Source organism: Leuciscus leuciscus (genome assembly GCF_965113295.1).
Source record: "Leuciscus leuciscus genome assembly, chromosome: 12".
Lineage (NCBI taxonomy): Eukaryota > Metazoa > Chordata > Actinopteri > Cypriniformes > Leuciscidae > Leuciscus > Leuciscus leuciscus.
Window position 1 is genome coordinate 35,597,867 of NC_138736.1, and position 23,457 is coordinate 35,621,323.

A 23,457-nucleotide genomic window follows, 5' to 3' on the forward strand; every position below is an offset into this window, starting at 1 on the left:
GTTTCTCATCTCTTATCTCTGTCGTTGGAATTTTGCAATTGTCTAAAAAAATCAAATGTTTTTTTCTTCATCTGTAAAATCTCCGCAAACACTCATGCACAGTAGCCTACATTGTCACTGTCACACAGCTGGAAAGACTGCATCTTCAGTTATCAGTATCAAACCAGGACATATTCACTATCTGCACGTCATCACAATCAGTAGATGTGTATCTACCCTGTGCTCTTACTGGCCTTCAGGATGGTCTGATGTGACTCAAATATCGACTCATGAGTCATGACTTTATTTTCCGCATATGGATGCAAGTAAGCTCACCAAACAAACTGATGACTGAATCAAATCTCCACAGAAAACAATGCTGGCATTTTTCTCGCATCTAGATTTTATCTTGTACATGACTGTCATTAAACTTTGCTGTCAAATAGAGCAAATAAACTAGTAGATACTGCCATAGATACAATAAAAAGTCATTCAGCCATTCTCAGGCACACAGAGATGTGAAAGATTATGTCAGAAACTCTGAAATTTGTGATTCACTAGCTAAACATTAACTGAAGGATTAACCTGAATTAACAAATCCTATAGTGTACACAACTTTACAGGATAAAACTTTCAAAATATGAAAATCCAAGAATAATCAACTGCCAAGAGTAGCCTAACAAATATTATTAAAGTAAAATCTTACAGGGATCAAAAATATAGCCTATAATATATATTATATAGGCCTATATACTAATACTGATATACTTATATATATATTATAGGCCTATATACTAATATTATATACTAATAGCGTTAATACTAATAGCAGAAAATATAGTGTGGACATGCAAATGTTTCAAAATGCATTTATTTTTTTGACTATTTTAAAGGAAAAAAGTGGACTAAGCATATGCCACTAAATTTAACAACTTGGGCAAGACAAGTTTATATAGCACATATAGCCTACACAATGGTAATTCAAAGTGCTTTACACAGGAAAGGAATTAAAATAATCCTAACATAATCACAGCATATGCATAAGAAACAAAAATATCATGCATAAGAAAAAAATATAAAAAAATAACTAAGTTAGGAGCGGGTAGCCTACCCTAGGCCTGTCTGGAGTGGAAGAAATGGAGAGTCAGTGTCGTGAACTTACTGGATATATATAAATAAAATTAGATTAAATGTGCCCAACTCTGTGTGTATTAGACTAACAATAAAGAAAAAATATATAAAAAGTCTACATAAAAAATAAAAAAAATATATAAAAAACTTCCAAGAAACCCAGACAATCACGCTGTGATTGCAGCACATCGGTCATAACTGTTATATCATAACATGTAGAAAACACTTGGGGGTAAACCACTTTCAAATAACACAGCCAACATTCAGGAATACTCTACTTCTGAATTTATTTTAAAGAACACAAAAACTAATAATTGCAAGTAGCAGTGCCACCTGCAGGCACAATTGGGAATAACAGTACTATTAATACATAGGGGCGGGGCCTACATAACAATAACACCAATAACAGCAGTCATTGTGAGAGAATGGCGGCCTCTACTGCTTCTTTCTCTGTGTGTGACGCAAGACTAAAATATAAAAGGACTCAACGTGCATATTTTCATGTGTTTATAAATCTCTAATTACTCTATTGAATCTCTTCTCAAATTACTACAATAGCTTGATGAGCATACAAATGCTTTGTATAATAATGCATTTGTCTAGCATTGCCATATAAACCATTGTTGAAATAATTTTTTCCCCAGTTCAAATAAAGCAAAACAGTTCTGTCAAAGGGAACTTAAACTTTGAAAACTCCTGTCCTGGTGCTAGAAGTTTTACGATAGTTTGAGGATCCACATATCTGTTTTACATAAAACTATAAGCCAGAGTATCAGTCTGATTTTATGTGCAGACTTTGTTCTGAAAACTGATAATAGATTTGGACTATGATCTCACTGTAGTTCAGAGAGATTCAGAGAAAATAACACTAACTTGATCAACAACAATATGGACTCCTGAAACGATCAACCTCTTTAAACAACATTTATTGATTCTTTCAAAGAGTCTTGTGGACACATCTGATCCTCACAGGTAAGAGATAGAAATATAAGAGAGATTGTGCTGAACAGGTTTCTAATGGAAGTGATCTGGTTTAGTAGGTTTATGTCAAACAGGAATAAGTTGAACAGAACCTGAGGGTTGTTCCATAAAACTAGATTAGAATACAAGCCAGGCTTATTTTGGTTAGTCAGACTTATTGTCGGTGGATTCTGTTTCATAAAGCAAACTTAAAATAGTTCAAACTCAGTTACCCTGGCAACTTATGCTGGGAAACTAGCCTGGTCCAGGGCAGACTAACTGTCAGGCTAAGCCTCAGCTGTTACACAGATCCTCTAACACTGACCGACAAGAACACAATGATATTACCACTGACACTCTCTCATACCATTATTGGACTTTATTAACCACTATTAGTCAAAAAATAAATACACAGTATACAGAAAATCAACTTAAATAAGGCTACAATGATAAATATACTGTGTGTATAGATAGGCCTAAATACAATATATATACTACAGGTTTTCTTTTTTTACTGGCTGAATGTTTTGTGCCCAAGATTTAATTTGTTTTAAAGATTTATGAATACATTTCTCTCTGGTTTTGTTTGGCAGCTGTAGTACATGTTTATGATTAGAAGAACATTAGAACACAACCTAAAAAAATCTTTTTAAAGCAGAAGTTAAAATCACAAAATTAAAAATAAATAATTACAAAAGCACAGTATATATTTTTACTTGTAAGATGAATCTGAGCTAGTAATTGACAGTATATGAGCCTACATTTGATTTACCCCATTACAATAGTCCCTTTACAGTTATTGCTATCATAAAAATACACTTGTAGGTTTAAAATTCTAAATAAGGCACATCTAATGTCCAAATAACAAATATTTTAGCATATATATATATATATATATATATATATATATATATATATATATATATATATATATATATTATGTACTTTATTGTGTCTTTCAATTCAAACACATTTAACACAATTATCAACAAAGACATAATATTTTCCCCCAATAAATATTCCTTATTTTTCCTTCTACTTTTTTCTTTTGTGATAATAGCCACCAACACATAGCCTAAAAAACACATGATTAGAACAATAACCAAAAAGTACATAGTTAGACACTTTTACATGATTTAAGGGGGAAAAGACAAAAAACAATAAATAAATATTAATAAAAATGTAACATTCACATATTTATATCAAACTCTTATATGACACATAATTCCTAATAGTTATTCAAGTAATGTTATTTGAATATCAAATATTCAATATTAAATAAGTAAATAAATAAAATAACAAATAACTAGAAATAAAAGGGAGGGAGGGTTATATAAAAATGTAGTTAATGTAGGCTCATATATATTCCTTTATTTTATGGAATATTCTTTGATTTTAGAGTTGCACATATCTTTTCAAAATGTATACATTTGCTCTTAATTTCATGTTATCCTCTCCATAGTGTACTTTAGAAACTAAATCTACTCATTTAAAACTGGGGATTCTTGCTTTCTCCAAAAAATTATTGCATTAAAAGCTGTAATTCTCAGCATTCTAAATAAGTATACATCATCTTTATTAAGTAGCATAGGTCCTATACCCAAAACATTATTTTGTATCTTTATATATTTAGTTTCTTAAAAAAAATATTCCCTGAATTAGGCTACTTCTGTTCACTGAAGTAGGGGAGAGCGGGGCACAAAGTAACGCTTTTTGACTTTCTCAGTTTGTGTAAATCTACTTATGGTTCAGAGCATTTATTTTTCCCCACATTAATTTCCCACTTGTCTAGTACAATTATGTGTTTTTGTTTTATAAATACAGTATATACTTTTTTCTTGATATACCCCGAAAGAATGGAAGTGAAATTTGACAACATGCCCCATAGGTGGGGTACATTGTAACATGTGTGGGACACATTGTAACATAACATATGACAGCTTAAAATGTTATCTGATCTCATAAAAAAAATATACAAAACAAACTAAAATATTTTCTAAATAAAATACAGTTAAAAAACGTTTTCATATAAAATAATGGCAATTTTTAATAATTAAATATAAACTCATTTTTGAGTTTTGACTATGAACACATGAAAACACAGCTATACAACATAGTTCAAAAACAAATAAATAATTAGTAATTTCTGAACATTGACTCTCAGTCTTTATTCACCTTTTTCTCACGTTTTCTCAATAAAATTACTAAAAGTATAGAATATAATAGCATATTTCTAATAGGGGCTCATTGTAACGGAGCCATAATTGTAACAACATGCCCCCGCCTGCACAACTGGGATTTAAACCCTGCTAGTGTCTTCTGCTAGTTAGCGAAGCATTAAAGAACTATCTCAACTGTTAAATAACATGTTGGAGATTAAAATAATATCAGATTTGTCTTATTTTAAATAAACACAAAAAATAGAGATGAAAAATTAACTTAAGTAAGAAATTTACTTTTGCGATGGTTTAATAAATGTCTATGGATATCTTCCAAAAAAAATCATTTTGGCAGATTTTTTTTTTTTATATATAGTGTTATATACAACTAGTAAATACACAAAGTTTCGTCATCCAAGCATGTGCGGAAGTATTTAAAACAAGCGTGTTACAACTAGCCCCGCGTTAAGTTGTGCCCCGCGCTCCCCTACTTCTGTTAGCTAGAAGTTCACTGCTACATATCCAACATCCTAAAGATAAATTATTATAATTAGAAGATATTTCTAGAGTTATAAAATATCGCATATTAATTTTCCAAGCAAAATGTCTATTTTAGTCAGAATTATTGCGCTCCTATTTGGCGCGCATGCGCGCAGCAGCGCTCGTTCAATATAAAGATTAGCAGCAAAATGGATACATTTGCATGACTTTCTAACATTTACAGATGGAGAATATAACTGTAAAATGTAAGTTTTGCACTGAGGAAAAAAAAAAAACATGTCACAAATGCATAAAACAGCACAAAATATACGCTGTTTGATGGTGGATCGATTTGATCCACGATCGACCTCTAGGGCTGCTTCAGAAACGCGTGCACACGCAATTATCTAGACTAGATAAACTTGGATCAAATTAGTGAGATTGCGTGAATTTCAATTACCTTTTATGGAACCACTTTAGCCCCAACTTATTTGTTAGGCTCATTCAAGTCCGGTTTTGGAGTTTAATCCCCGCTTTTCTAAGCGTCTTTTATGGAACAACCCTCAGGTTTAATCATGTCAAAGACTAATAGGTGTTTACTGCACTGAAATGGTATCAGAATTGTATTAAAATATGCCAAATGATTGACTGTAAACAGTGGCGGACTGGCACCAAAAAGAGGTCCTGGCAATTTTAGCAGAGAGGCCACGCTTTTCCCACTTTCAGCCAATAAAGCCTTACGCTTCTTCTCTCTCTTTTTTTCTGCTCCACCCTTTTCTACTCGCCGTTTTCTCATTCCTCGATCCATTTTCTTTCACTCCGTGTTGTTGATATGCTCTCATTACCCATCATTCACTTGTCATTATCTGTCATCTCATCAGGGGCTCGTTCTTCGTACGTCGCTAACTCAGTTAGCTGGATTTGATTGTTGACGATTTGGCATGATCTTGGATTGTTTGGTTCTTCGACGCTCATCCTGGACTTGCTGTCATAGCAACAGGTGCGCAAACTTGAACCTGCTCGGGAGCAGGCTTATTTCATGTAAACAGGATTAGACTGCGGCTTCAGAAGCGGAGCTGATACGGGAAGTCCAGCGCAGCGCGATAGTGCACTTTCTGAGATTGAATTTTTTTTTCTCGTGACTCGTGAGATTGTCGTTTACATTATTAATTTGTTGGAAACGCACATTTATTTTCGACTTGTCGGAGTCGGGCTTTAACTACAGCACAAACTGTTTGCATTGCCCTATGATTATTTGCGAGTGGCTCTTTCCTTTACACTATTGGAGATGCGGAGAACTTGATGGAAAGTGCTGTCTGTCGTGTCATTCGGAGTTTACCTGGCGCTTTTAGGTTTAAAAAACAGTTTTAGGTTTTTAAGACCCAATGTTGTAAAGCAGTTTTTTTAAAGCAGTTCAGTTGACTAAAATCTTCCATATCACAAATGTGAAAGCAAAATGGCCAGGATCTGTGCATGACTTAAGAATTTTCAGAGAATCACATTTATGCACATTATTTGAAAGTGGTAAGGAAAGTTCCACAATTAAATATCAAGCTCACTGTATTACATACACTTATGCTGATCCTAACAGAACTGCATTTCTTCATAGGTGATTATGACATGTTCCTGCCTGCAGACAGGTGTTTTATGACCCCATTCCCTGACCCAAACCAGTTACAATGCAGCTCTAGCCAGGACAAGGGCACACAATGAAATGAACTTTGGCTACTAAAGGGAAGATTTCAGTGTCTGATAAGTCTGAGGTTTGCACACCTGACAGGGCCTGTGACATTGCTGCATGTGCCATATTACACAACATTGCCCCAAAAAAAACTAAAAAAAACCTTTTCATTATAATATAATGAAAAGTTTAATAAAAGACCAATATACTTAGTTCCTTGAGTTTTATTTCAATTGTTCTTTGTAAAGAAAAGCCAGTGTTCAAGTGCCTGCAACAAGAGATATTAGACACATGCCTCATGCAACAAATAAAAAGGAAAAGTTGGCTATACACTGCCCACCTGTAGGCCTATGTCTCCTCTGTCTGTGCTGACTCTTCTGTAGGCCTTTCTGTAGATGTGGAATCCTGCAACTTATATTGCTGCCATAAAGCATACAAGTATAAATTAAGTAAAGTTATTTATGCACTTGCAGGTAGGCTAGTTCCTCCATATGACAGTTATCTGAGAGGGTTTATTCACTGTCCAGTGAAATGGAAACAAATGGACATTACAAAGTCTTATACTTTCTTTCCTTTGGAAAGTTATAAAAAAAAATGTCCACTTACTGCACATATTTCAGCCACCACTTTCTTGGGAACAGATACAAGTGTTGGTGTATTGTGTAAAAGTGCACAAAAGAGGAAAACACAATGTCATTACAATGAACTACACTCGGGAAAAATGTGATCAATAACTCATGGCAAAATATTTTTACATTAATTTATCAGTTTTCACTTTCACAAGTCAAAGCAATTCATCATTACTCATCATTAAGGCCCTGTCCACACGGAGACGCGTTTCGCTGTATACGTATACATTTTTTATCGTATTGGTGTTTCGTCCACACGGATCCGGCGTTTTCGGAGACTGAAACCGCTATTTTTTGAAACCGGGTCCCAAGGTGGATAAATCTGAAAACGCCGCCCTTGCGTTTTCGTGTGTACGGCCAATCCGTATATTTTGCGAAACGATGATGTCATCACACCAAGTGTCAACTAGTCAGACACCGTTAAGTCACAGCAACTACATTTATGGTTTTTCATATTGTTCAACAAAGTTCTTGATTAAAAAAGAAAAAAGAAAAAAAGAAGCTACTGTGCCTAATATTATTGTTGTATACAGCGCGCAAGGTTTATGCGCGAGCTCCAAGTCTTCTTCTCCGTTTTTAGTGTATGTCTGTGGCAGAATTACAGCGCCACATACTGGTCTGGCATGTATACTACATCGTTTTGAGTCGGTTTCAGTGGTTTCGTGTGTACGCAGATATTTCTTGAGACGACGCCGTGTTTACGGAAAAAAAATTTTGAACGGGGAAAAAAAATATCGGATAGGGAAAGCTCTGGCTTCGTGTGGATGTGGCCTAAGATTTACCAGTTGAAATGACTATACGGCCTTAATTTAATGCAGCAAAAATTATTTTACAGTGTAGGCTACTAAGATCTTTTCTTTCTTTTTTTCTCAGCCTTTTTCTTGGTTGCTTTTATAAACAGCCAACCATTTATTTAACAGTGCCTTTTATAAAAGAGACTATAATATAACTAAAAATTACCATTATGTAGAATATTTTTGTACTTCACTTTTATTTGTTCCCATGTTCTAGTGTGGTGACTCTGACATTACAATGAACAAAGTAATTATGCAATTATTAAAATACAAAAATATAGGCTAATAAGTGATAAAAACATCTAACATGGCCACTTCTAACGGATTTAAATTGTCTGCTACTTTTTGCCAGCCCTCTCTCCTGGCTTTTGCAGACTTTGAGGTGTTCCCTGGCGTTTTGATTAAACATTAAAATTCCGAATAAACTTCGACTATTAATTCTCTTGCTCTGCTGCGTAGAAAAACTGAGCGCGCTCTTTGGCCACGCTGAACAGCCAATAGCAGCGTTGCTGATCAATGTTTCTACTATCGATACATATCCCCTTTTCAACCAGCGCATGAACGCGCAATTATCTGAGATAACTCAATCCAGCGATACTAATCTCATCCGGCAAGTGTGTTCGAAGAACCGAGTTAGCCAGATCATGATTAGCACGATGAAATCATCTTGGATGTGTCATTTGATCTCGGATGTAATAAGCAACGTACGAAGAACGAGCCCCAGGTCAATGATCGCGAGAAATCCCACTGACTAAAAACATTCAAAATACCTTATAAATAGAGAGATTACATACATTTAGGCTATTTGTCCTTCACAGGAAAAAATATAAATAAAAAGTCATATTATTTAGTTCATAGGGCTATTATTTTTCAGAGATAGGCCGTGGTGTTTGTTTGTTTGCTTTTTTCCTTGTTTTTTTGTGGCCGCCTGCAGCTCCGCTTAATTTATTATTATTTTATTCATATTTACATTTACATTTACATTTATGCATTTGGCAGACGCTTTGCAGACACTCCGCTTTATTTATTTATTTAGCCTTTTTATATGGTTGTGATGAGCGCCGAGCTCGCTGGCTGTGCTGCCGGTTGCGGGCGGCCAATCCGCCAAAAGGCGGCCGCATCTCCGCTTTATTTATTTATTTAGCCTTTTTATATGGTTGTGCGCCACAAGTTGTGATGAGCGGCGAGCGAGCCGCTGGTGGTGCTGCCGCTTGCAGCCATTGCGCCCCGCTTCCTCGCTTTATTTAGCCTATTTATTTGTTTGTGATGCGGCCACAACAAGTGATGAGACCAGGCGGCCGCAGTGGCATTTGCCCACATTGCCCAATGGCCAGTCCGTCACTGACTGTAAAGCAAAGTTTGGTGTTTCTGTCATTTTGTCACATGACAGAAAGACTAAAGAAACAGGAAGTAAATGACCTGCAGACAGACTGAACACAAACCTGCTAAACTGCAGATGAAAATCACATTTATATTAAGAGGATTTAAAAAACGAAACTTGGTTACTAATAATAATAATAATAATAATTTGTTACATTTATATAGCGCTTTTTCTGAGACCTCAAAGCGCTTTACATAGTAGGGGGGAATCTCCTCAACCACCACCAATGTGCAGCATCCACTTGGATGATGCGACGGCAGCCATATTGCGCCAGAACGCCCACCACACACCAGCTTACTGGTGGAGCGGAGACAGTGATGAAGCCAATCAGTATATGAGGATGATTAGGAGGCCATGATAGACAGAGGCCAAGGGGCAAATTTGGCCAGAATGCCGGGGTACACCCCTACTCTTTTTCGAAGGACATCCTGGGATTTTTAATGACCACAGAGAGTCAGGACCTCGGTTTAACGTCTCATCCGAAGGACGGTGCTCTTTTGGCAGTATAGTGTCCCCATCACTACACTGGGGCATTAGGACCCACACAGACCACAGGGTGAGCACCCCCTGCTGGCCTCACTTAACACCTCTTCCAGCGTAGTAGGTTGCTAACGTAACCTCGGTTCTCTCTAGAGAGGGAACGAGTGTTGCGTAAGTTTAGCTTACGCTACGGGAAAAACTCCTTTTTCTCGAGAATACTGAAGCAGAAAATTATCCTTAATTTTTAATAATTTAAAACGCATTTGCTGCAGCAGGCAGACATAGGCGAGACAGCTCGCGCGCTCATAGGCTGCTCTGCGGCAACTGCTGCAACCTATCAGTACGTCTGCCATGACTTCAGCGCCAATGGGAAGCTTTGCCTGCGTTACGTCATGGCCTGCCAATATGGGTGTGGCCTAAGCCTATAAATATCCATCGCTCAGGTTGCACTATGATTTCAGTCGACTGGAAGCGAAACCATAACGCAGCACAAGCACGGCAGGTTACTCAACACTCGTTCCCTCTCTAGAGAGAACCGAGGTTACGTTAGTAACCGAGTGTCGCTCTCTTACGAGAGTACTCTCGTGTTGCGTAAGTTTAGCTTACGCTAGGGGAACCCAATGTAAAACGCAGTGCGTGCTAAGATTCCAACACCAATCTCCCAAGGGCAGTTTGCCCGGGGCTCATGTATAAGTGGAATAGACGCATAGTGGCCACACGGGGCGGGACGACTCGGTATTATGAAGATAGGTGCTTACACATATATTACAGCCTTGAAACTGCATAGTTGGCACAGGACATTGCAATATATCAACAGTCTAAGCGAACTGGGTTGGGTAGACATAGTTAATATAGAATAATCAGACTGAGAACAGCCTGGCCTGTTGGGCAGGCACTTCTAGGTTGTAAAACCTAATAAATGTAGACAGGGAGGCCCAGCCTGCTGCCATAAAAATATCTTGAAGTGAAACCCCGCTTGTCCATGCCCACGACGAGGCCATGCCTCTGGTTGAGTGGGCTCTAATGCCCAAGGGACAATCCAGGCCCTTGGAGGCGTAAGCTGACGCAATAGCATCGACTATCCATCTGGACAGGGTTTGTTTCGAGGTGGCTAGCCCTTTAACGCGGCCACCGAAAGAAACAAAAAGCTGCTCTGTCTGCCTGAAGGCAGCGGAACGTTCTACATAAATCCTCAAGGCTCTAACTGGGCAAAGGAAATTAACCCCATCCTCACTGTCAGGTGCAGGGAGGGCTGACAGGGAAATTACTTGCTCTCTAAACGGAGTCGCAAGCACCTTCGGGACATAGCCATGTCTTGGTTTGAGGATGACCTTAGAGTCATTAGGCCCAAATTCCAGACATGTAGCACTCACTAAGAGCGCGTGTAGGTCGCCTACCCGTTTTACTGAGACCATTGCCAGCAGAAAAGCGGTTTTGAAGGAAAGGTATTTTAGCTCTACCGCATGTAAGGGTTCAAATGGGCCACCTTTCATGGCCTCTAGGACCGTAGAAAGGTCCCACACTGGAACCGAGGGGGGTCGAGGAGGATTCAGCCTCCTAGCACCCATGAGAAAACAGATTATGAGGTCATTCTTTCCCATTTACAGGTTCCATAAATGCTGCTATAGGTGTATGCTGCCACATACACCTTGAGCGTGGATGGGGTTCTCCCGCTATCCGACAGCTCTTGCAGGAAAGAAAGCACTACCGTTACCTCACAGTGTAGCGGGTCCAATTCATGAGCTGAACACCATTCAGCGAACACTGACCATTTAGACGCGTAGAGCCGTCTAGTAGACGGAGCTCTAGCCTGTGTGATCGTGTTCATCACTCCCTCTGGGAGGTGAAACGGTAATAATTGATCGCCCACACATGTAGGGCCCACAGCTCGGGGTATGGGTGCCAAATTGCGCCCTCGGCCTGGGACAACAGGTCCTTCCTCTGTGGAATCGGCCATGGAGCTGTGCTCCCCAGTTCCATCAACTCTGGGAACCAAACTTGATTCTCCCAGAGCGGGGCTACCAGAATTATTGAGCATTTGCACTCCCTGATTCGCTTGCTTACCTGTGGTAACAAGGTGAACGGGGGAAATGCATAAAGAGGGCGTCTGGGCCAGTCTAGAGCCAGCGCGTCCCTTTCTTTTGAAAAGAACATTGGGCAATGAGCGTTGGCCTGTGACGCGAATAGGTCTACCTCCGCTCTGCCGAAGATGTCCCAGATGCTTTGTACCACCAGGGGATGCAGGGACCATTCCCCTGGGGGAAGCTTGGCCCTGGACAGCATGTCTGGGCCCACGTTCAGGACGCCCGGAACATGCGCTGCTCTCAGCGAGCACAGGTTGTGCTGGGCCCATATAAGGATGTGTTTTGCTCTTGCAAAAAGGCTCCGAGATCTGAGGCCGCCCTGGCGGTTTATATAAGACACCACTGACATATTGTCTGTTCTGACTAGAACATGGTGATTCCTCAGCACAGGGAGGAAAAACTGCCGGGCATTCTCGACCGCTTTCATCTCTAGACAGTTTATGTGTAGACGCTTTTCTGCATCTGACCATAGGCCCATCGATGGCCTCCCTTCGTAAAGGGCGCCCCAACCCGTGTTGGAGGCGTCTGTCGAGACTACTTTGACTGCTGGGGGTAGGCCCAGCTTCACGCCGGACTGGTACCAGTCGGCCCTCATCCACGGTTTCAGTGCTGCCACGCAAGTCTGATTCACCCTGAGACGCAGCAAGCCTTATGTCCACGCTCACGCCAGAACACGCCGCCTCAGCCATAGCTGAAAGGGGCACATGTATAGCAGACCCAGCCGCAGCACCGTCGAGGCTGAGGCCATAAGACCCATCATCCTCTGGAACACTCTGAGGGGAAGATTCCTCCCTGCTAAGAATGTCGCTGCTAGGCGCTGGATTACTGCCGCGCGTTCTCGCGTTAGGCGCGCCAACATTGACCTGGAGTCCAACTCTATCCCCAGAAAAGACATTTCCTGGCTGGGTGATAGATTGCTTTTGGCCCAGTTGACTCTGAGACCCAACTGTTTCAGATGGTCCAGCAATAGCGCTCTGTGCAACACCAATTCCTCCCTCGACTGTGCTAAAATCAGCCAGTAGTCCAAATAGTTCAGAATTCTCACGCCCCTTCATCTGAGGGGCGCGAGCGCTGTGTCCATGCATTTCGTAAATGTACGAGGTGCTAAAGACAGGCCGAACGGAAGGACGGTGTACTGATAAGCCTGGCCCTCGAAGGCGAATCTCAAGAATGGCCTGTGACGGGCTGCTATTTGAATCTGAAAGTAGGCATCTTTCAGATCCACTGATATAAACCAGTCCCCCGGTCGGATTCAAGCGAGGATTTGTCTGGTTGTGAGCATTTTGAACGAGCGTATCATAAGAGCTTTGTTCAAATGCCTGAGATCTAGTATGGGGCGGAGCCCGCCGTCCTTTCTTCGGGACTAAGAAGTAACGGCTGTAAAACCCCGACTCGCTCTCTGCCAAGGGAACGGTCTCCACCGCTCCTTTCCTTAACAAATTCGCTATCTCGGCGCGAAGTAGGTGTGCTACTTCCTGATTCACCGAGGTTTCGACCCGTGCTGTGAAGCGCGGCGGTCTGCGAGCGAATTGCAGCGAATAGCCTCGTTTTAGTTTCTCTAGCACCCACTTTGAGACCCCTGGAATCGATTCCCACACTTTCGCGTGAATAGCCAGGGGTAGAATGAAATCTGGGCTCCGGTCGCTGGTATTCAGGGACTCGGGAACCCAGCCATGATGACATACTCTGTATATCAAGTTCATGTTCAGTGGGGCAGTCAGCACTTCGTGCAGCGGCTTTGTAGCTAACTTCCCGGCCGCAGAACCGGGAAGGAGCTGTATTACAGATGAGGCTGTGTGAGCTCGTGGCACGAGGCATGGGGTGCTTGGTAACATAGATACAGTCGTGTTCATAGGTAGGGTTGAGCACTGTACAGCGGTCACATTCCCTACACGTGAAATATGAACGGCACAAGCCGGTTTGACTGATATGGATCCTGGGGTGGTGTGAGACACTGCGTGGGTAGTGCTTATGTGTAGGGGTGAACACTGGACAGTGGGCACTTTTCCTACACTTAACGGTCGAGCGGCGTGAGCCAGCTTTACTGTATTCGACCCTGGATGAGTGTGACACACAGAGAGGGTAGTGCTTATGTGTAGGGGTGGGCACTGGGTAGTGGGCACATTTCCTACATACAAAACACCTTCGGCCTGAGCCGGAATATGACCAGACATAATGCTCTTTTTGAGATTTATGTGGGTCGCAGTGAGAACGGCGTTTGTGTGCAGGCGAGCGAGTTGAAGAACCGGCTCGTTGACTACTGAATACACTCTTCGAATCGCCTCTGTTGAGGGGATTGAGAGAGCGGGTCGTACCGATTTCGATGGCGGTCTGGCCGCAGCGGGACTTAGCCATCGGCGCCTTCCTAGGGGGGCTAGGAAGACTTAGGAGGGTCAAAGTTCGGCGCAATCTTGGGCCTGGGGCCCCGGGCAGGAGGCAGTCTGCGTCGGCTAGTGGAGCGCGAACGCTGACGTTCCTCCCGAGCCTGGCGATGTTGTGTGGCAGGCGGCGGAGGCGGTGGGGGTGCTGTTTTCCGAGCGGGCGGCTGCTTCTTAGCGCAACCCGCTGCGGAACTGGAACGCCGTGGCAGAAAATGTCTCATGGCCTGAGATGTCTTCTGTACCTCAGAGTAGCACTCCGCGAAGCCCTTCACCGAGGGACCGAAGAGACCCAACGGTGATACAGGAGCGTCCAGGAAAGTGGCGCGGTCAGAGTCAGACATATCGGACAGCGTTAACCACAAGTGACGCTCCGTAACGGTGAGGGAGGCCATATTACGTCCAATGGCCTGGGCGGCGGCTTTGGTAACTCTGAGAGCCAGATCCGTTGCGCTCCTCAGGTCCGTCACACGTTCTGAAGTCGGGCCAGCCTCATCCAGGGAGCGGAGAAGGTTGGCCTGGTGTATTTGCAAGATCGGCAGCATAAGGCAGGCTTTAGTAGGTTGGCTAGACTTGGACCGCCATCCCGCAGAGGGCGGACACAAGTGAGTCGCTACCGCTTCCTCGACCGGAGGAATGGAGAGATATCCTCTTTCTTAGGCGCCGTCAACCGCAGAGAACGCAGAGGAAACAGAGGATCTCAGCCTAGCCGAATACGGAGCTCCCCACGACCTGGAGAGCTCGTCGTGCAGTTCAGGGAGGAAGGGAGCGGGCCTCAGAACAGTCGAAGAGCGGCGTCCAGGAAGAAAGCAGCCATCCAGCCTGTTGAGCACGGGCTCCTGGGGCGCGGTCCACTCAAGGCCGAGGTCCTCCATGGCCTACGTGAGGAGGCGAAGAAGCTCTGCGTCAACCGAAGCCCTGACGCTGGACTCACGTGTCTACGGGGCGGGCTCCGGGACGGATCCTGACAATTCCTCGCTCCTGGACGCGATGAGTGAGCAGCTGTCATCCTCCATGACACCCCCGTCCATCTCGTCGAGCGCCTTCGGACTCCGAGAGAGAGGCTCGCAGGGAAGCCGCCGGCGAGAGCTCTTTCACCGAAGTTTCGGGTGGCCTCTGCGAACGGCGCTTCTTACGGCGCAGTCCAGCAGGAGGCATCTGAGAAGCGGACTCGGCGGAGAACAAAGCCTGTCAAGCCCGCAGGGTCGAGAGAGGCAGTGCTTCGCACTCACGGCAGCCGCCATCAGCGAGCGCGTGGTCCGCGTGTTTCTGGCCCAGGCAGGAAGCGCATAGCACGTGGCGGTCCCCGCCGCTGAGCGTGGCTCGACACGAGCCGCAGGACATGGTGGGCATTGAAAAATGCCGGCTCTTTCAGGAGAAAATGTGTGTCGCGGCAGCGAACACACACGGAGCGAGAAAAGGATATAGGCGCCGGATAGCACAGCAGGCATGGCGAGTGAAGGCGGCGATAAGACAACCGGCGTCCTCGAACTCGAGCTCGTCCCGCTGAGATGCTTTTCAACGGCGCAGCTTCTTCTTCTCAGGAAGATCCAGCGATGTGGAACACATGCTGAAAGGAGATGAAATCATAGTGCAACCTGAGCGATTGGTATTTATAGGCTTAGGCCACACCCATATTGGCGGGCCATGACGTAGCGCAGGGAAAGCTTCCCATTGGCGCTGAAGTCATGGCAGATGCACTGATAGGTTGCAGCAGTTGCCGCAGAGCAGCCTATGGGCGCACGAGCTGCCTCGCCTAGGTCTGCTGCTGTAGCAAATACGTTTTAAATTATAAAAAATTAAGGAAAATTTTCTGCTTCAGTATTCTCGAGAAAAAGGTAAACTAAACTTACGCAACACGAGAGTACTCTCGTAAGAGAACTAGCCTACACCAATTCATACAATAGGCCTATATCTCTTAATTTTGAGGGGGAAGGTTATCTGTACTTTTTCTTTAATATGAAAAGCAGTTCCTAGTTCAGATTGTTTTGCAATTCCTTAAAAAGGCATCAAGAGAGGAAGAACAATGGCAGAGTCTTCCTCAACATCACAGAAAACAAGAGAAACCAGGAGAGGGAGTATTGATGATCCTCCATGTGAGTCAATAACACAATCAAATCTCTTTTATTTTATCTTCTTGAAAGTAGCCACCTGCTGTTCAATAAGATTTTCACACTATGTAGGTGATTTATCTTCATCATTTCTCTCTCCAGGGATGTCTTCCTCCAGCGGTCCACTGACTAAGGAGCTTCAGTGCTCTATATGTCTGGACATGTTCACTGATCCAGTCAGCACTCCATGTGGACACAGCTTCTGCAAGACCTGTCTGAATAAGAGCTGGGACAACAGCCGGACCTGCAACTGTCCATATTGTAAAGAAACATTCAAGCACAGACCTGATCTGAAGATTAATACCACACTAAGAGAAGTTGTAGATCACTATAAAAAGAAAAGTCCTGAGAAAAAAGCTGAAGTTCTGAAAAAAGCTGAAGTTCTGTGTGACTTCTGTGTGGAAAGAAAGCTGAAAGCCCTGATGTCGTGTCTTGTGTGTCAGAGCTCTTACTGTGAAACTCACCTGGAGCCTCATTTGATAGTGGCAGGTTTAAAGAAACACAAACTGATCAACCCTGTGAGTAATCTGGAGGACTATATATGTCAGAAACATCAGAGACCTCTGGAGCTGTTCTGTAGAGATGATCAAACTATCGTGTGTCTGTCCTGCACTGATCACAAGAACCACAACACTGTTTCTTTAGAAGAGGTGTGTATTAAATACTAACAATAAAACATTATTACACCCATAAATTAAAATACTATCATTACTTACTCACCCTTATGTTATTCCATCGATCAAATTTTGTTCTTGGGATAAATGATCTTGATGTACTTTAAAGGTCAATTCACACTTCACCGACAGACGCAGACCAACGCCAACAGTCACCAGATTACAGCACGTCACTTCTCAAACAATCTAATTCTGATTCAGCATATTCAATCAGCGAAAACAAGCTCTGACAGACACCAACAGACTCCGATAGGGGTAACACGATCTAACGAAACCCGACGAAGTGTCTGTTGGCGCCTGTCGGTGTGGTGTGAATTGGCCTTAAAAGTCCTGTAATTTTGAACTTCTTTCTGCCGTCAGACAACTGAATAAATAAATGCACAAGGAAGTTGAATAGATATTCTTCTTCTTAACCCTCTACTGCATGCATTTTGATGGCACATGATAAAAATTATTCCACATCATTTCTTGGCTCATTTGGGAACATTTGATTGATTTATTGATAATTCCAGAGTGAGGATGTGGTAATGAAGAGTGTGCTCCATCATTTGGAACCCGCCTGTATGCCCAGCGCAGGGCTTGGTAGTGAGTGCAACCTTTCAGGCTGTAAGAGCATTCTTCTCCCTCTTCAAGTGTGTTGGCTTCCTCTCGTCTAGAGAGTTATTTTGGAAAATAGCCACCGCCTTATTGAGCTCCATGCAAGATCACGATTTCAAGTGTGTGGCTTCCAGAGAGGCCTCCTTGTTTAACCAACCTAGGTTAAGTCAAGTGGTTTCCTCTCACAAAGAGAGTAAAGGGCACTATGCTGAAGTCTCCGCTCCAAAGAGCTCCAGATAAATCATGACTTCAAGTGCGGTCCTCTGTGGGTCGCCTTGATAATTACCCTGTACTGAGTGTGTCGACCTCCTCTCTCTTCAGAGAGTCAGTAGGTTAAAGCCATCGCTCCACTGAGTTCCAGGTAGATGATGTTTTCAACTGGAGGCCTGTGGTAAGTGGCCTGTGGTACCTTGATAATTTCTTTGTAGTGAGTGAAGCTGGTTTCCTCTCACTCAAAAAGAGAGTCATTATGCTGAAGCCACCACTCCACTGAACTCCAGGTACTTAGTTCCCCTGTATTGAGTGAGTTGACCTCCTCTCGCTTAGAGAGTCTCAGAGTAGGCTGCTCCTGAAGGAGAGCCTCCCAGCTCAAGACTGGCAGCTAGTGATTCTGACAAGCCTCCTCTCATTGTAAGAGTCGCATTGAAAAAAGTTTGGGGCTGCTCTACTAGACCAGACCACAAATCTACAGCATGAGTGTCAGTGCACAAAAAGTGCTGTTACTCCTTTTACATGTGATTGGCCATTAACATTTAAGAATACAAAATAGAAAACAGGAAATCACTGTTATGATAAATATATCTGTGTTGTTCTCTATAGACTCAGTTGATGATCCAAGACACACAGCAGATGATCCAGGACAGAATCAAGAAAATTCAAGACATCAAACATTCAGCAGAATTCAGAAAAGTAAGTGATTGTGGTTGGTTTCCAGGGGGTTGTGGGGATCTAAAATGTGCAGTTTTATCACACAGCACAATGCCACAGATGTCGTAAGTTTTGAAGGAGCGTGCAGAATTTGGCATAATCAACAACCTGATCAACTCTATGCGAAGGAGATGTGTTGCACTGCGTGAGGCAAATGGTGGTCACACCAGATACTGACTGGTTTTATATACTGACTTCGTTATATATGTATTACCGTATCATCTACATGCTTGGACCCGATTAACTATATTTAATAACTAATAATTTGTTGATTACTTTGGCCCCTAGATTAACACAGAGAAGGGGAAAGCAGCCCGTGTGGAGCTCTTCACTGATCTCATCCGCTCCATTGAGAGATGTCAGACTGAACTGCTGGAGATGATGGAGGAGCAGCAGAAAGCAGCAGAGAAACAGGAGGAAGAGGTCATTGAAGAGCTGGAGCAGGAGATCACTGAGCTAAAGATGATAAACACTGAGCTGGAGCAGCTCTCACACACTGAAGATCACCTCCACCTCCTACAGGTCAGTCAACATCTCTCTGATCAATGATAATGCAGTATATGACACCATAACACTCCCCATGCTGAAGGATTTCTCCTCTCTCCTGCTGTAGATTTACTCATCCCGGGGCAGCTCTAGAAACACCAGGAACTGGTCTGAGATCAGTGTGAAGACTGATGAGAGTCAGGAGATTCTGAGGAGAGCTTTGATTCAACTGCAGGACACTCTACAGGAGAAACTCACACAAACTGGTACGGCAATATCAAATACACCTGTTACATAGGGTGAACACAAAAACAAAGGAGAGCTGGATCCCAAATGCAGTGAGTTCTTATTGACAAAAATAAACAAACAAATCCAACACAAAGACCAGCGAGCAGGAACAGAATGAGTGCACCAACCATAACATCCATGTAGGAACAAGATGCAACAAAGAACATCAGAAACACTGGGGTATAAATACACAAAGGCTAACAGGATAACAAGGGACTGACGAGGGACAGGTGTAGGTGATTAGTAGTCATGGAACCAAATGAGGGTAACTATGGAAACAAACAAGGTAGACAATGCAACAATGGAAAACAGGAACTAAACACAGGAAGTGAACACAGAAACAATAGGAACAGAAAATGCACTTTAGAATAAAAGTCACAATAAGGGACAGATACATATATTCATCATCTTTTTATCAGGGCTGACAACTTTCACGCATAATCACTCACACGTCCATTTTCTCACACAGTAAAAAAACATCACGGAGCAAAGAGGACACCGACACAAGACAGAGCAGGTTACTTTTTTTATATGAAACAAAGTCTAAGCTGAAAAACTTTCAAATTTTGTAAGTTTTATTACAAAAATTAAAACAATAAATAGTTTTAGCTCTTAAAATCATAGATATCATATAATAAAGGCTAGATGTCTCGTCCGTGCTGCTGGCCAATGGAGGTCGACGTCCGCACACGGCGGCCATTTTGCCACAGGGAGTTCGCTCACTCGTAACATTGTGTTAATGGTGCATGTACTTTTAAATAACCATAACTTGCTCAATTTTCTACCGATTTTCAAACGGTTTGGTTTGTTATAAACGTCAGAGATGTAGTTATGACACTGCTTACATATGAATAATTATAACAATGGACTTCCATATGAAAGAATTATAGACACGTTAATAAAGTTTGTAAGAAACCAAACCGTTTGTAAATCCGTCAAGATTTCAGCGAGATAAGAGGATTTGTGTTCGTGCTGATCACTCACCTTACTTCAGATACCACAGAGCTCACCAGAAAGCTTCCCTGTGATAAAATGGCCACCGGTGATGCCGTTCGAGACTCTGCCTTAAGACATCTAGCCTTATATGGATATCTATGCTTAAAATGGCGTGACATATTGCTGTAGCCTCAGTTCAAGTGGCACATGAACCGATCATCTCTTCCTCTTTACTACTAGTTTCAGTACAAAACAAACATGAATAATCAGAGGGTGTTGAAAGAACCAGTACAACTACTGAAATGTATCATGTCTCATGTTATCGCTCAATCAAATAATGTAACTTAACTTTTACCTCAGAAAAGCCATTCAATGTCCATAAATTATACGTTGCAAGACAATTTACTCCAGAGAGGAGTAAAAAAGCACTATATTACATATTAATTATATTTTTACTCTAATATGCAAGTTTTTATTATAACTTTATTATTGTATACAAATCAGTTGTTAATTAACCTTTAATAATAATGTACTATCTGACAGGGTTTCCTGTATAGTTCACAACATTAGTTGAGAAAAAATTTGCCTTGAGAAAAATGAATATGCTATCCATGTCTATACCTAAATGAATCGATATTAAATTGAGATCGAAATCCAGATTGTGATTTTTGTGTCAATACCACATCCCCCCAAATTCTCACTCCTAGCTGAAATCAAAAGTTTTTATATAGTAAAAAGCAATCAGTAATGAAGAATGAGTCTGATTCAATCTGAAATAAGAGAAGTATGTGATCATGTGTGTTGCAGGGACTGTAAGCAGTAAAAAACTTAACAATAAATGAGAGAGCGACACGAGTTAGTAGTTACTCAAGCGCTCCTCTGTGTTTTCTGAGGATGCTGCAGTTGTCATGGTAACTGTTCTCTCTCAACTGCCACTCAGAATTTAGGAAATGCAGCTCAACCACTGATCTATATAGAATGATATATCATTATATAAATCAGTGAGCTCAACTCTTCAATGCAAACTCATTATAATACATTAAAGTAATAAAAAAAATTATAATCTATACATACATAAATATAAATATGTATATATATACATACAAATAATTTAATATTTTTGTGACGGTAATATTTTTGTAATAATTTAATCTCTTTCGATGGTCACATTATTATCATCAGCTCAGTTTTTCTTGAAGAGAGCTGGTCATTTTCATCTCTGATTTCAGAAAATCAAGCGTAGCGTTAGTTCTGACAGGTCACGTTAGTCAAGCTCGCATCAGCTGACCCTCAGCTGATCCACGTCTACCTATAGGAATATGAAGCCTATCACCGTATACATATATAAGCTCCTTCAGTATTATCAGCAGCTATCGCATTTCTCAGGAGCTAATTACCCTCCTCCATCCCCAGCTCCTCCTCTCATCAGTCAGGATTTGGCATTCTGATTCCCCTTGAATCAGAATAAATTCTCGAAATATGTTGTACTTTAAAATTTTGAATTAAATATATTTGCAAACTTTAATATTGGTTCTGTTCTGTTTACCCCAAGGGGGGTTATTGCTGCTCTCCCTGCTCTTATGCGCAGGGAGTTCTCGCCCAGAATGGAACCATATCGCCAATCCAAACTGTATGCTAATTGTCAATCGTATTTGACGGTAGTGGTCCTGACAGAAATATACATATCTGTATAGAGGGGAAACTGTAAAGAGAAACATTAATATTCAATTAACTTTGAGATTATTTTCAATTGTTCCAATCCATCAATACATAAAAATAAAATAAATAAATAAAATCAATATATTTGGTGAATACATTTCCTAAGGGTTTCCATAAACAGTTCTGTAAATAAATTTAGCAGAGAATCATTTTAAATGTTTCACTAAAACCACATGTTTAAGAGGCAGATTTTATCTTCATGAAATTGTGCATGAAATATCAGGCCTGAAGCTCCAACAGCTTTGCAGAGCTAAAAAACACACATTGAACAGATAAAACATAATATTGTACACAATTATTTTCGTGTCTATAATTCCACACATAAACATGTCAAAGATCTGATGATGTTTTATTGTCATTAGTTTCTACAGAACTGAAGAGGATACAGCAGTATGCAGGTACAGTGTGCTGTCTGCACTACACTAGATTACATTCAGATACTCACAGCTTCATCACTGACCGACAGTATGATTAAACACTGATTACATATTACAAACATCACAAAATATCTGAATTTGTGATTCATATTCTTGGTTTTCTCAGTGGATGTGACTCTGGATCCTGATACAGCTCATCCAAACCTCATCCTGTCTAAAGATGGAAAACAAGTGAGACATGGAGACATTAGACAGAAACTCCCAGACAAACCAGAAAGATTTGATCCATGTGTAAATGTCCTGGGAAAGGAGGGATTCTCCTCAGGTAGATTTTATTTTGAGGTGCAGGTGAAGGGAAAGACTGGATGGGATTTAGGAGTGGCCAGAGAATCCATTGACAGGAAGGGAGAATTCACACCGAGTCCCAGTAATGGATGGTGGACTGTGGCTCTGAGGAATGAGAATGAATATTGGGCCTTTGCTGATCCCTCTGATGTCTCTCTGTGTGTGAGAGTGAAGCCGCAGCGGGTCGGTGTGTTTGTGGATTATGAGGAGGGTCTGGTCTCCTTTTATGATACGGAGTCCAGCTCTCATCTCTACTCTTACACTGATCAGTCTTTCACTGGGAAACTCTATCCATATTTTAGCCCATATCTAAACTATAAAGGTAAAAACTCAAACCCACTGATCATCACACCTGTCAATTACAAAAAATGAATTTACACCCCTAATATGAACTACTTGATTAAAATAATGCTTCCTGTAATTAATGTTTAAAAACATCATAAATGTACTGTATGTGTAGCATTGTGTACTTACTCAAAGGATGAGAATGATTTGTTGTTGCTGCTTTACATCAAAGTAATTACAGCATCTGTATTTGTAACTATTAATGTTTCTGTTTTATGATGTCCAATATTAATCCTACATGATTACCTCACATGAAACAGATATTTTTGAGTGTGATTCTTACATTCCAGGTTCACAACAATAAATCAGAGTCATCAGTTTGGTTTGTAAATAAAATTAACACACTTTGGGTGGCTTTATAAACATGTTAAGTGTCACACTCACAGATAAAAGCAGACAAGGATTACAACAATCAACACCGTTTATTTGCAAGGATGTAATATATACAGGAGCGGATCGTAGAAAAGGTAGGCAGTTCACCAGTATGTGTGAATAGGACTTATCCGGGCTGGTGAT

The 23,457-nt window shown here is 41.6% G+C and overlaps 1 protein-coding gene across 1 annotated transcript; it reads left to right on the top strand.

The window, feature by feature from the left end:
• The first annotated feature begins 1,962 nt into the window (after positions 1-1,962).
• LOC309511134 (E3 ubiquitin-protein ligase TRIM39-like) lies at positions 1,963-23,038 on the top strand. Its single transcript, XM_082186204.1, has 8 exons — positions 1,963-2,082; positions 16,143-16,232; positions 16,350-16,897; positions 18,338-18,427; positions 18,734-18,967; positions 19,059-19,197; positions 22,237-22,272; positions 22,418-23,038. Exons 2-8 carry the CDS (start codon positions 16,163-16,165, stop codon positions 22,966-22,968), a joined length of 1,668 nt encoding a protein of 555 aa, XP_082042330.1. The 5' UTR covers positions 1,963-2,082; positions 16,143-16,162; the 3' UTR covers positions 22,969-23,038.
• Positions 23,039-23,457: the final 419 nt, after the last annotated feature.